General features: G+C 38.3%; 1 protein-coding gene across 7 annotated transcripts in view; it reads right to left on the bottom strand.

Moving 5' to 3' along the window:
* RABGAP1L (RAB GTPase activating protein 1 like) overlaps positions 1-12,384 on the bottom strand; it is a 230,193-nt gene that overhangs the window by 78,576 nt on the left and 139,233 nt on the right. For all 7 annotated transcript variants that reach the window (XM_015635758.2, XM_015635753.2, XM_019007609.2 and 4 more), the window contains 2 exons: positions 10,476-10,601; positions 8,929-9,072 (listed from right to left, as the gene is read on the bottom strand). In XM_015635758.2, coding sequence (XP_015491244.1) covers positions 8,929-9,072; positions 10,476-10,601 — 270 coding nt within the window. The remainder of the gene's footprint in view (positions 1-8,928; positions 9,073-10,475; positions 10,602-12,384) is intronic.

Below are 12,384 nucleotides of genomic sequence, written 5' to 3' on the forward strand. Positions count from 1 at the left end.
ACATCTGCTTCTTTGAATTGTATGTCAAAAAACATGTAATTTCCAGCCACCACTGGAGGTAATGTTCTCATGGGCAAACCAGTGAAACTCTCTCATGAGAATGTAAAAATGAAATCACACATGTGCACTGAAATTAAGACTGGCTGAAAGTAAATGGAAAACTTAAGATGGTAACTCTTGTCTAGTGAGAGGTTTTCCCAGTTCCCCAACTCCCTCCAAGGGCAAGATTCCTTCTGCAGAAAGAAGCCTCTTTGAGGAGTCCTCCCTTTGAGTGCCTCTGCACTCTGAAACAAGATGGCTTTTGGAAAGGCCTGAAAAGAACGCTGGGAACAAAGAACAAAGTGAGACTGGTAAAGATGCAATTCTGTGGGACCCAGTTTGCATTCAGTGAGATCTCTGTGACAGAAAGGCTGCCTGTGGCTTCCTGCTGAAGGGAGGAGGCAGATTTATTCATCTGACCCAGCAAATCTGCCTAGAGGCCGGAAAAAAGGAAGTCAAGGGGCAGCAAACCAATACTTGCTGTGAGCAAAATTCAACAGCCATGCACAGAGCTGAGTAAGGCCAAACAATTTAGTTGTGTGTATCTGGACAACATTTGCACTGGGGATGACTTTAGAATTTCTTTCCTGGTTTAAAGCTTCTGTTTAATGATAGAAGCCTCAAGAGAAAATATAATTTTCAGTATTAAAGCATCTCCCTCTCCATCCCAGCCCCCCTGACAGACCTTCCTTTCATTACATAGCAATACCCTTGGCACCATCTTCACCAACAAAAGGAAGTTAATCTCTTTTAAAAAAAAGGAAATTTAATTTATCAATGTCCTTATCTGTGGCTTTTCCCCCTAGATATGCATGACATGTAAAAGGTACTGATAAAATATTTCTAAAGTTCAGCACCAGGTAAAAAGACAGATACAAGGGTCAACTAAGCACCTCCTTAAGGGCTACGAAATCTCAAGCCCCACATGACATGAACCTCTTCCAGCTTTCTAATAACTGAATTTTCCTTTGTTTTAAGGGAGACTAACTATTCAACTGAAGTTAACTTGACATTGTTTCATAATTCCAAAGTGTTTCATAATTATGTGTTCAGTTGCACAGTCTTTCAGAGGAGCTACAGAGGGTAATTGGGGTTACAGACTCTAAAGGAGAATTAAAATTCTATTTATGTTTTGGATGGGTTCCAGCAAAACAATTACTTGGCAACTCTCATATGTTGAGAACATACAATAAACTTTAGGAATGTCATAAACATCTCTGTTTTGTTGACAAGATGAATATATGGTCTGAAGCTCAAACTTCCCTTTGTAAGCAGGGCAGCCTTGGAACATGCTCTGCAGGGGCATGCACATTAATTAACATATTTTAGGCAGTGTTTATGTAGCTTGTACATTTATTCTAGTTCAATGACAAGATGACTAAAGGAAAAAAAGGTTAAAACTCTTGTTTAAATAAGGCACAACAAGAATTATCAGGTTTTGTGTAAACAACAGATACAGCCTTCTTAATAAGGGAAAAGATCAAACAAAAGACAAATTACAAAGAGATCTTACAGCTAATGTATGAGTTCTCAGCCTGGGCTTCCCCCAGTGACTCCATATACATTGCCTGTACAGTAACTCCCACCAGGAAATGCTACAACACAGGAAAGGAGAAAACACAGAAATCTGCCCCCTGATCCTATGATTCCATGAAAAATACACACACCCAATTAAAATCAGTTGATTGACCTATTAGAGAAGCAGGTACCAGGGAGATGGCAAAAAATGCCAGGGGATTCCATATTAATTTGTGTCACTTTTCTGTATTTTGTGGCATAAACCAGCACACAATAAGTACCAGGCAACCATGAACCTGTATTAGTATGATTTCACATTAAATTTTGTTTGTTTGGCTGCTTTTAATAAAAATAAATGGGATTTAGGAGTGAATATTTGCATGTTTTGGGTGGTTTTCATGTCATTTGCTGCTGAGATGTTGCTGTGGCTGAATGAAGGTAGAGGCAGCTGCGAGAATGTAATTTTTTTCCTTTCCACCTTCTGTGACTGTTTGCAGAGAATAAAAATTACAGCTACAGAATTTTAATTTAATCTTTTCCACATATCAAACTGCTCCCTTGCATGAGGTACTTCTGCAGTGATACATTCCTAATTCACCAGCAACTGATTATGGGCTTGCAGCATTTGTCAGCCAAGCCATACACTAACTCTACTTTTCTGGTTTGCAAAGCTTTCAATTTCAGGGGTTTTAGATACTTCTGTCTCTTTTTCCAAACCTGATTAATACAGGGACAAAGAAAGGGGCCTAAATCCACACTAGGCACCAAGGGTGTTCTCACACTTAAGGAGAAAGAAAGAGGTCCCATCTCTTCAGGCAAGAGTGGTCCTCCAGCTCCTGTATGGAAACAGGGAACACCTGTTAGATGTGCTCAGAGGAGAAGGAATCTTGCAGATCCCAGTTTTTATGAGAGCAGATGAGGTGAGGGGCTCAGAACATCTCTTGACAGAGAACTGTGCCTCATTCCCCCTCTACCTGTGCTCACACACCACAAAGAAAAATGCATGCCCACACTGAATCAACATCTGCCCCCCTGCACTCCCTCTGATCTTCTTCCCAGTGTTATTCCTCATCCTCTCACATTCCCTGCCACAACACAGCCCTGGCCCTCATCTCTCTGAACCCTGACATTTTCCAACAAGGAGTCAAATGCAAAGTTCACGTTTTGATTTTACGTATTTCGAAAATTCCTAACAGCCTCAGATTCCGAGCACAAAGCAATGGAAAGTGTTTCACCACAGGCAGACTGCACAACCCTCTTCTTTAAAAACATTTCCCAAATTAGCTCAGCTTCCTGGATTTGCTCATGGAATATCACTCTCCCATTTATGATACTTTTCTTCAGTTATTTCTAAAGTGTTTTTGAAGCTTGCCAAGACTGTTTAGGATATGCTGCTATTCCAATACAGCAGATGGCACTAGTGTTAAGTAAGCATTATGGAAATTTACTGTACTCCTAGAAAAAACAACCAAGTGAACATCAAGTAGCAGGTGGCTAAACTATTTCATGAGGAGTGGGGAAAGTAATTCAGTGACATAGTGTGAACATGGCATTAGATGTGTCACCCCTCTAAGGCCCAAACGAGGTCATTCAAACCACTCACTCATCCCTGGTACCTTTTTCACCTAGATCTTGGAACATTTTCTGAAACAGAAGCAGCCTTAACATTCAGGATGACAAAATTTATCAACATCACCCAAAAGGTACCTTCTGTTCTCATAAGTTATCTTGGATTGCAGACTGTTGTGAGACTGTTTTTCCTTTGCTCATGCTGAGCATTTATCATCGGCCTTGTTATTTTGGGGATAAACAAGCAGCAGCCATGACTGGAAGATACATAAATTATGGATGATCACAGGAACAGCTGGACAACCTTGAGTCAAGGGTTATGCTAAACCCTCTCCTAGAACCTCTCAGGTTCCATTCTCTATTAAAATACTCCTTGGTCCAAGCCTGAATTATTATCAATTCTGTAAGAACATTTTGTGTTCCCCGTCCCCATGGCAATACAGAACATGGTATTACACACCTCCAGCATTTCTGCTGTTGACTAAATTTCACATGCAAGCACCTTAGACTACTTGTAACCTTCACTTTGAAAAGACCTTAAAATTGTCTATCATTATAATCTGAATGTTTTAAGAACACTCATCCAAAAGCTTTAAGAAGTTCCTCATGCAGCACACACACAATCAAATCCTACACCCTTCTTTCTTTCTTTTTACTTTAATATCTGGTCTACTGCTGCAAAGCCCCCACAGTAGATTACAGCTGTAGATCATCAGATGAATTAGGCTAAAATTACTTTTCCTTTGGATTTAAATAACTCATCTAACTACATAAAAGCCAAACACCTGGGTCTAGTAAACCTGAGGTTATCTCCATTCCACACCTCCCACTTCTGCAACAAAAAAGATCATTATGCTTGACATGTCAACAGATGCTTGAATGCAGCAAACCAGCAACTGGACATCCACATTCAAATTCTAGTCATCCATCTGGAATCTGAGAAAACCTATTCTCTTTCTTCTAAATTAATTAAAAGCTAATTATAGCAGTCTGGGAAAGAAATCCTTTCCAGTCTCTTTACATGAAACAGCAGTGGCTGATAAGGACTTCAGCAAGACTTAGCTCTCCATCAGGCCTGATGCAAAGGGATTGGGCAGGAGGAAATACACAGTCTAAATGCCAGAATTTATTTGCCTGTATTCCTAAAAGGAAAACAAACAGAAGGCTCCTGGCCTTTTACAGCTAACATGTATGACATTGACTTCTCTCTGGTAAACAGTACTGAAATAAGGCAGACAACTCCAGCACCGACCTATGCCTACTTAGAATTTAAGCCCAGCTTCTAATATGCTGTTACTCTAAGAGATTTTATTTCTAGCAAGTCCATTCTTCTGTTTTGTGTGATTTCTTAAAATATTTTTAACTGGAAAGGTTAACAAATGTAGACAGCATGGCAATAAAAGTGAGTCCAAAAAGTTCAATTTTTCTTTCCCTATAGATCTTCAAAAGATAAACAACTGTGCACAATCTTTTATTTAATTCACATTTCATCTCAGTGCAGATTTACAGAGGAAGTGGGCTTGTTCTTGACTCAATTCCTGAGGAAGTTTAATAAATTGAAATGTTAATCTGTTCTTTCTCAACTCTGTTGAAGGCATCACAGAAGTATCTGACAGTGACAGATAAAAAATAGCAGGCTATTATGGTCTCTCCTCCTCAGTCAGCACTAGCGCGGTGCCGGCCAGCCCTGAGCGGTACCATACGGCGTTTCCTGGCACATCCATCCCCAGCAAGACACACACAAGACAGAAATCAAATCTGCAGTGTCAATACTTGTAATTCTGCTCTGATTTTCAGTGTTCCATTTGGAAGGAGTGCTCCCAATAACCGTATCTCCACAATGTGGTGCCACTTTTTAACTATCAGTAAGCCTTCACTTACAGCACCACATGGTTCACATTATAAAAGATTTTTAAAGACACCATCAGCCTTCAGTATTATTGTATCATTATCTTCATTATAACAGAAAATTTCTCAAAATTGATTATAAAAAATATTTGACACAATATTCTGAAAGCAACAGTTGATAAATAAAGGCCAAGGAGTGATGGTATCCTAGCTTTCAAATCCCCCTTCTTGCACTGTGCTGTGTGGTCCTGTGAAAAGTACTTTCCACCTTTGCTATTAGCTGTATTAGGGAATATTAAATAATTTCATTTTCAAAACTGATAAATCAGCTGTACCCCTTTGTATCCAATCATGATTCAGTCAGGATGGCAGCTTAGTAGCCAAACTGTTAATTTTGTAGTCAAATTACATAGTCAAATTATGTATTATGACAATAAAATAAACAACTATCTGTGCCAGCCCAGGAAGGGCAGCATGCAGGAGAGGTTTTTGCATATTCCCTAAAAGGAGAGAAGCACTATCCTTAAGTATTTCATATCCCCCAAAACTGCACACAAAAATAGCCAGATCAACCTAAAATGGTGGTTACCCATAGTATTTCAATATTCTCATCTAATAATGGAATGACAGCTTGAGCTCTGCACCTCCTTTAGTTTTGGCAGTACTGTATATATCACAAAAGTTAAAGAATTTTCTTTCTAAAGCAGAACAAAAATCATGACAATTTAAAAAACATATATTACCTGCCAACTGCTTTGGGTTGTTTTTCTCTTCTAAATGCCTACTGAAGGTCATTCATTTAGTGTTTTTAAAACAAATATTTTAATTTAAAATGGAATAGCTTAAAATGTAAAATGAAGTGAAATGTCAACTGTTTGATATTCTGTAGCACAGCCAAGGTGCAGCTGTTGCACTGGGGACAGCTCTGAGTGACAAGAGCTTTACCTAGATGAATTGCTATTTCTGAGCATGACTTTAAATAAATAATATAAAATAGAACAAAAAGAGACAGCAAAACAGAGCAAGCTTGCAAAGTGTTCAATAACATCATGTCATATTGACAGGTAAGACTGACAAGTCCAAATACAACTCTGCATTTCATCAACAAAAACGTTCTTCAATACAAACAGAAATAGCAAAGGGGAAAAGACAAATGAAACAGCTGCAACAGGCAGCTCAAAGGAACATTGTAGAAAGATCTCCAGGCTCCAACCCACACAGTTTGCTGAAATCACATTAAAACTTTCACCTGGATCAAGAGGTTTGTGTTTTTATTTCAAGCAGCTGAGCCTTATAAGATATTCCACAGCACTGTGGTGAAGTACCTGCCTGGGAGCCCAAAATTCTCTTCAACCTTCTCTCACAGGGAAGAAACAATTCCAAAATATTTCATTTCTACATGGGGATGGGTGACAGATTCTGCCCAGAACTACCATGGCAATATTCTAAGACCACTGGAAACTGAAGTAATTTGGAGGGTTTATTCACATCTTCAACAGCCTGGTGACAACTCAAAAAATAAAAATAAAAAAATTAGGTGTTAATAAGATAACAGAATAAAATAACTTAGTCACACAGAAGCCATGGCAAATCCCAAATTTGTGCGAATTTACATAAAACTGCTCTGAAGCAATATTTCATGTGAGATTGATGAGAAGACCTTGACTGTAATGACACCCACTTTGATGGGATTTAAAAAAATTCTCCATAGAACTTAATTCCCATCATAACTTTAGCTCCTTTTTCATAGTTATGCTTCTGTCCAGAAGTTCCATCCTCAGCTTTTGCCACTGTTCCACTGTGCAGGAACTTCAGTGTGCAGTGAAGGAAAATGTGCCTCCCTGGTTAGCTAGGAAATTACAGCATATCCAACTGCTATTTTTCCTCTCTGGATTGAAAGTTGAATATCTATAAGGACTAATTTCACTCTTCCAGCCACAATCAAAAGTCAAAAACCCAAGCCAATACAAAAACTCTTGCTTGACATGGAATCATTGAATGGTTAGGGGTGGAAGGGACCTCTCTAGAGATCAGCTGTTCTAAAACACAAATTGTTCACCCATATTTAAAATATTTTCAAGGTGACCAGAGAGGCTCCCTTAAAATTATTAGTTGGCAGGATGCATTCAGTAATAGTTTTAAATGGTTTTCTTCCCCTATTTTTTTCTTTCCTGTAAGAGTTGCATAGAATGTGAACATTTTGTAACCACAGACAGGACAAGGATGTGGAGAAAGCACAAGTCAGGAACTTGAAGGGTATTTAAAATTCATCTGTATCTATGATAAATTAAGGAGAAGGCTGGAAGCTTGTTTTTAAAAACTAAAGACAATCCACTTCAAAGGCTTCTTGCTTTTCTGAGGATTTTTTCTGCAGAATATGTTTCAGTGTTAGCAGCTGCCACTGTTTTTTCTCCTTCCAGTTGCCAGAATTACCAGCATGCCGGTTGTTCAGAGATAAAGTAAGGAACAATTTAATGCAGGAAAAAATTATGTTTTGATTTCCCTCATAACTCCTTCCAGAGGCTGACTGGACACACAATTTCAGTTCTCTGTCAAGGAATGGCTTCTTCCTGGTCCTACCTGTGGCCATACACCTGCAGAATTGACTGACTTGCTGTATACAGTGAGGGACAACTAGACTTTTATTTTAATGTAACTTTAATCTATGCCCCTCCCTCAAATTCTCAGAACTGCCTATTACTTGAAAGTTGTTGACTCCTGAATCTTAGGAGCATTTTTCTGATAGCTCACTGGTGCCTCAGGATGTTGTCTCCAGGCTGCCCCACTCTTTCTCAAGATGTCTGCATGTATCTTCTCACTTGAAGTAAGTTTTCTTACTCTTTCTTAGAGTTAATTTTTAGCTGTATTAAAAGAGGCTCTTTTAGCTGTGTGTGATCACCCTCCACAAACACTAACAAGTTTCCCTTTCCCTAGCATGTTCCAATATTGCACTCTCTTACTTTCTCCTTGGATTTCACCTTGGATTTTCACTTTCTTTCCCACCATCATTGCTGCAGACACATTGAGATAAACATTGTAGTATTACCCTACCTTGCTTCGATAACTGAGCACCAATATGCAGAGTAAGAAACAGTCTCAAGGACTGAATCCTACCAAGGCATGTGCAGCAATCCTGAAAATTCCCAGAGAAAATACTTCACAATAAAAACTAACAAAATGAACTGGAGTCAACAGTGCTTCTTACTTGAGAAGCCTTCACCATTTAAAATGATCAAATATTTTATCTATTTATTTGCATGTTTGTCACCCCTTGAAATTGAAGAGGAAATTAGTGACAGGTTTAAAAGCAGGTGTAATGCTATGAATGCTCTGACATCCCATTTACCAAAGGAAGGACCGGTATTTTACCAAAATAAATATTCTAGATTGTTAACCTGTTCTGACTGGATTTTAAAAGAAAGTGTAGATATATCTACAGCACAGACACACACCATTTTATATCTGGAGTAGTGTGCTCCTAGTTGGAATAGCAGGGAAAAAATAACAAAAGGAAGGAGCTTCCTTTAGTTGTGTGTTTAGTCCTTCTCACTCTTTGTTTAATATCTGGCCACCAAAGCAACATGCACCACCATTTCTGTCTGTGAGCACTATGAATCAGGCCACTTGGAGAGCTTTCCTTACTAGGTGTCTTCAACAAATTACAATTCCTAACTCTGAATAATCATTTAGCAAATTAAATGAAGAACAGGTGTGTGCATCAGATATTATTAATTAGAGCCCTCAGCAAAAAATGAGGCAATCCATAGTTTTAATTTTAAAACCAAACCAGTGTTTCACTGAAAATCTTCTGTTCAATATAACCACAGTTTCTACATAACTTAGTTACACACATTTTATAATTAAGCAGTAAAGGACTTCAACAAAATGAAATAAAACAAGAAGAAACATTGATGGAGTCGAGGAAGGAATTTCTGATTCAATATTTTTTTTTACCTCACAAAGTAGTAAGTCAATGATGTGGAAGACCATGCAGAGTGGAAACTTGGCAGTAAAAAGAGTGAGGAACCACTGGGATGCATACATGTGAGCTTCCAAATTGAGGTCTGAGAAATGGCTGTGCAAGTCTGGTAACTGCTCCTGGAATAAAGGAAAAAAATGAATGTTCTGTTATTACTCATTAATTTGAGTTCTTCATCCATACTTCCAGTAAGGACCAGGGTTGCTAAATACCAAAATACACAACAAAGTGAAAACCTGTCTTCTTTTGAGCAAGGAAGATATTTCTTGATAAATTTCAGTGCCCGTGATTACAGTTTTTAGTAAGATATCCACAGTGGATTCTATCACAGTATCAAAGAACACACTGAGACTATACTGAGAAATTACAGAATCTTCAACAGTCAAAAGCAGTTGTAAAATCTATGTCATGGTGTATATTTTTAAGTTATTCCTTTGCTGTGTCTTGCTAAAAATGATTCTACCACAAAAAAAAACCAATTGCTGCTGGAGCCAGATCACTTTGCAGAGCTTGAAAGCAGCAGAACACACAACTCCATGAGACCATTTCTCTAAACAGGAGCACATACAAGCAACACAAAACAAGCACCAAAAATCCTACTGAACAGTGATGACACAGCCATTTAATAAAGTAGATTTGTTAAGAGTATATTTGTTAGTAAAATCTGTTTTGTTTGTTAACAAAAATCTTTGTGGACATAAGTAAATATTAAGAAGACCATATGCTGAAGAATGACAATTTGTATGCAATTCCATTCTATCAAGTGTGATATATGCAGAATTTGACATCTGAAAAAATACCATTAAATTAACAATAGTGTGTTTTGTTTGGTTTCAGTATATCCCACAGAGTTGTATATGGTTATCTGTGAGAACTGACTTCAGCAAGCAGCTTTTCAGTGTGCCAACAGAAGGGCAGGGCTTACTGAACTGTCAGTAATTCCTTATCAGTCAGAACAACAGTGTATAACATTTGTAGCCCTTCAGTTATGCAAAACTGCTTGATGAAATGATTTCACCTGAAAAAAGAGCAATCTCAGAAGAGACAGTAAAACCTGCCCAGTGGTCCACACTTGATTGGTATTTCATAAGCATCAGGATGTCCTGATTAGCCTGACCTCTTAGCACCCACATAATTCATGGAAAGTAGGACAGTGATGGAGGCACTCCAAAGGACACACTGGCCTCAACAGCACAGGGACATTCTCTCTAAACAACATCAGAAATAGAGAGGGAGCAAGCAAACAGAGAGGAGGGGGGAAAAGGCAAATATCTGCTCTGCTTGGGTACAAAGATTAGCTGCAGAAGTGGTATATCAGAGACAAAAGAAACTAGAAACAAATCTGACTCATGATGTTTGAATTCAGCTATTAAACTTCCCTGCTTTGCTTTACCCCACCTCTAAAAAAGGAGAGCGGGTTTTATTGTCCAATAGCTTTTGGAAGCAAAGCATTAATCTCTTCTTCATGTTTCTATGTCCATTTATGAAACAAATCAGAGCAGAATTTGTTACTCTGGCCCACCTGAATTAACTTCTCCAGTTGGAAAAATTTGCAATGGAGGTCTTCAAAGTTATTTCTGTAGAGGTCCCTCAAGCCATAGTCATACATTATTTTCACAAATACACAGAATGCCTGCTCTTCTGGCATCTGTTTGGAAAAATACACAAAAATAAGGTTAATAATGGAGCAAAGGCGAGACATGCCTTACACAGACACACACACTGAAACACCTTATGCACAATGAATTCAGAACCAGGGGTGTATTAAAATTTTCAGCCAAGTACTGTGAATGCCAGATTAACCAACTAAAATCTCAGTGAGACTACTCTCCTTGGTGAGCACCTGGGTTTGGCTCTGTAAGGTCTTCTTTGAAGAAAATGTGGGATCATATCACAGGTTCATGTACGTCTGCATCCCTACAGCAGCACAACTGTCAGCAGCATTATTTCTGTCAAATAGGTATGAGAACAACCAGTACACAGCTCTCAGGGACATAAAAACAATTTAAAAATAATAATAAAAAAAAAAAAAAGAATGAAAATAAAATAAAAAGGCAACAACTGAAGAGAGTGATGTCTACAATGAGATAGTCGGTTAAATGGGAAAAATTCAGGAGAACTAAGGTATAACCAACCTCTAGGGAGAGCAGTGCTCATCCAAACCTCAAGATATCAAACTTTGAAGTCAGGTTTCCCACAGCCCCATCTATTAACACACTGATTTTTTCAGAAGCCCTATATCCATAATCTCTGTTTTATTCTGACCAAAATTTCTTTCAGCAGTGGTTTGGAAGGTGGTACTAACACAAACTGTCTGGGACACTCTACATTTCTATTTGTTGGCTTGAGCCCACTGAATGCTGAATTGGTGGGAAGCCCCATGTCACAAAACCTCCACATCATCTTCTCCTGTGCCTTCAGGTACCACAATAATGACAGGCACAAACAGAACCCAGATCAACCTTTCCATCACATTAAAAACATGCTTTCTTTTGGAAGCACTAGATTGTAACAAATGAAATTTGAGGGCATCTTAGGAAGCTCCCCAATCACATGGGCTCATTGAGACTCCTTTCTTCCCCCCTTCATTTCACTTCAGTATCCTCTGATGAAACCAAATGCTATAAAGGGCAGATTAAAATGAGTGTGATTTCCATTTAGCAATCCCTCTGTACAGGACAACTTCTTCCAGCTCCAGAAACCCTAAAACCAGAGTTGATTCTTTGTAGTAATGACAGCACAGAACTAAGGTAGAGGAGCTGAGTTAAGAATGTGACACCCACACATTTTTAAACAACTCTGGTATTGAAAATGGCTCATTTTTCCAGTGGAACTTCAAAATTCTGCTTTGGGTAAAAAATTATTTGCAAAATAACTGTTAGATAAGCTATTTTACAGTATTTGTTAGACTGCAATAATGGGACTAATTCAGGTTTATTGTTATAAGAGCTAAAGGTTCTCTGCCACACTGTCGCTGTGTATCATGTTTCTCAAGATTTCAAGGAGTCACAGCTCTCTCTAGGAATCACAACTTAATCTGAATTTGAGTTCCAAATACCTTAGGAAGTGCATGTGTAACATACATAACACCAGCAGCTTTCTCAAACCCACACATCAAAAGGTAATTCAATCCTGACTGATAATTTACTAATTAAAACCTGAGAGAAAAAGCAGGCAAGAGCTTGAGTAATAATTGTGGTTGAGCTCTGGGGTGACTTATTCAGATAGACTTTATCTCAATAAATACAATATTCGAATCTGCTGCTTTTCCACTGAGACATCAAATGTAAAGCATCTTGTACCTACAAAAACTGTGTATTTATTTATCTATCTCTGGACATATACCCATGTGTTTATAAAGGAAACAACAGATCAAAAATTGTGCATTTTTTGATTACAGGCTAAAATACCAAGGTTAAAAATCAGCTTTC

The sequence above is a fragment of the Parus major genome, chromosome 8 (genome assembly GCF_001522545.3).
Source record: "Parus major isolate Abel chromosome 8, Parus_major1.1, whole genome shotgun sequence".
NCBI classification, from domain to species: domain Eukaryota; kingdom Metazoa; phylum Chordata; class Aves; order Passeriformes; family Paridae; genus Parus; species Parus major.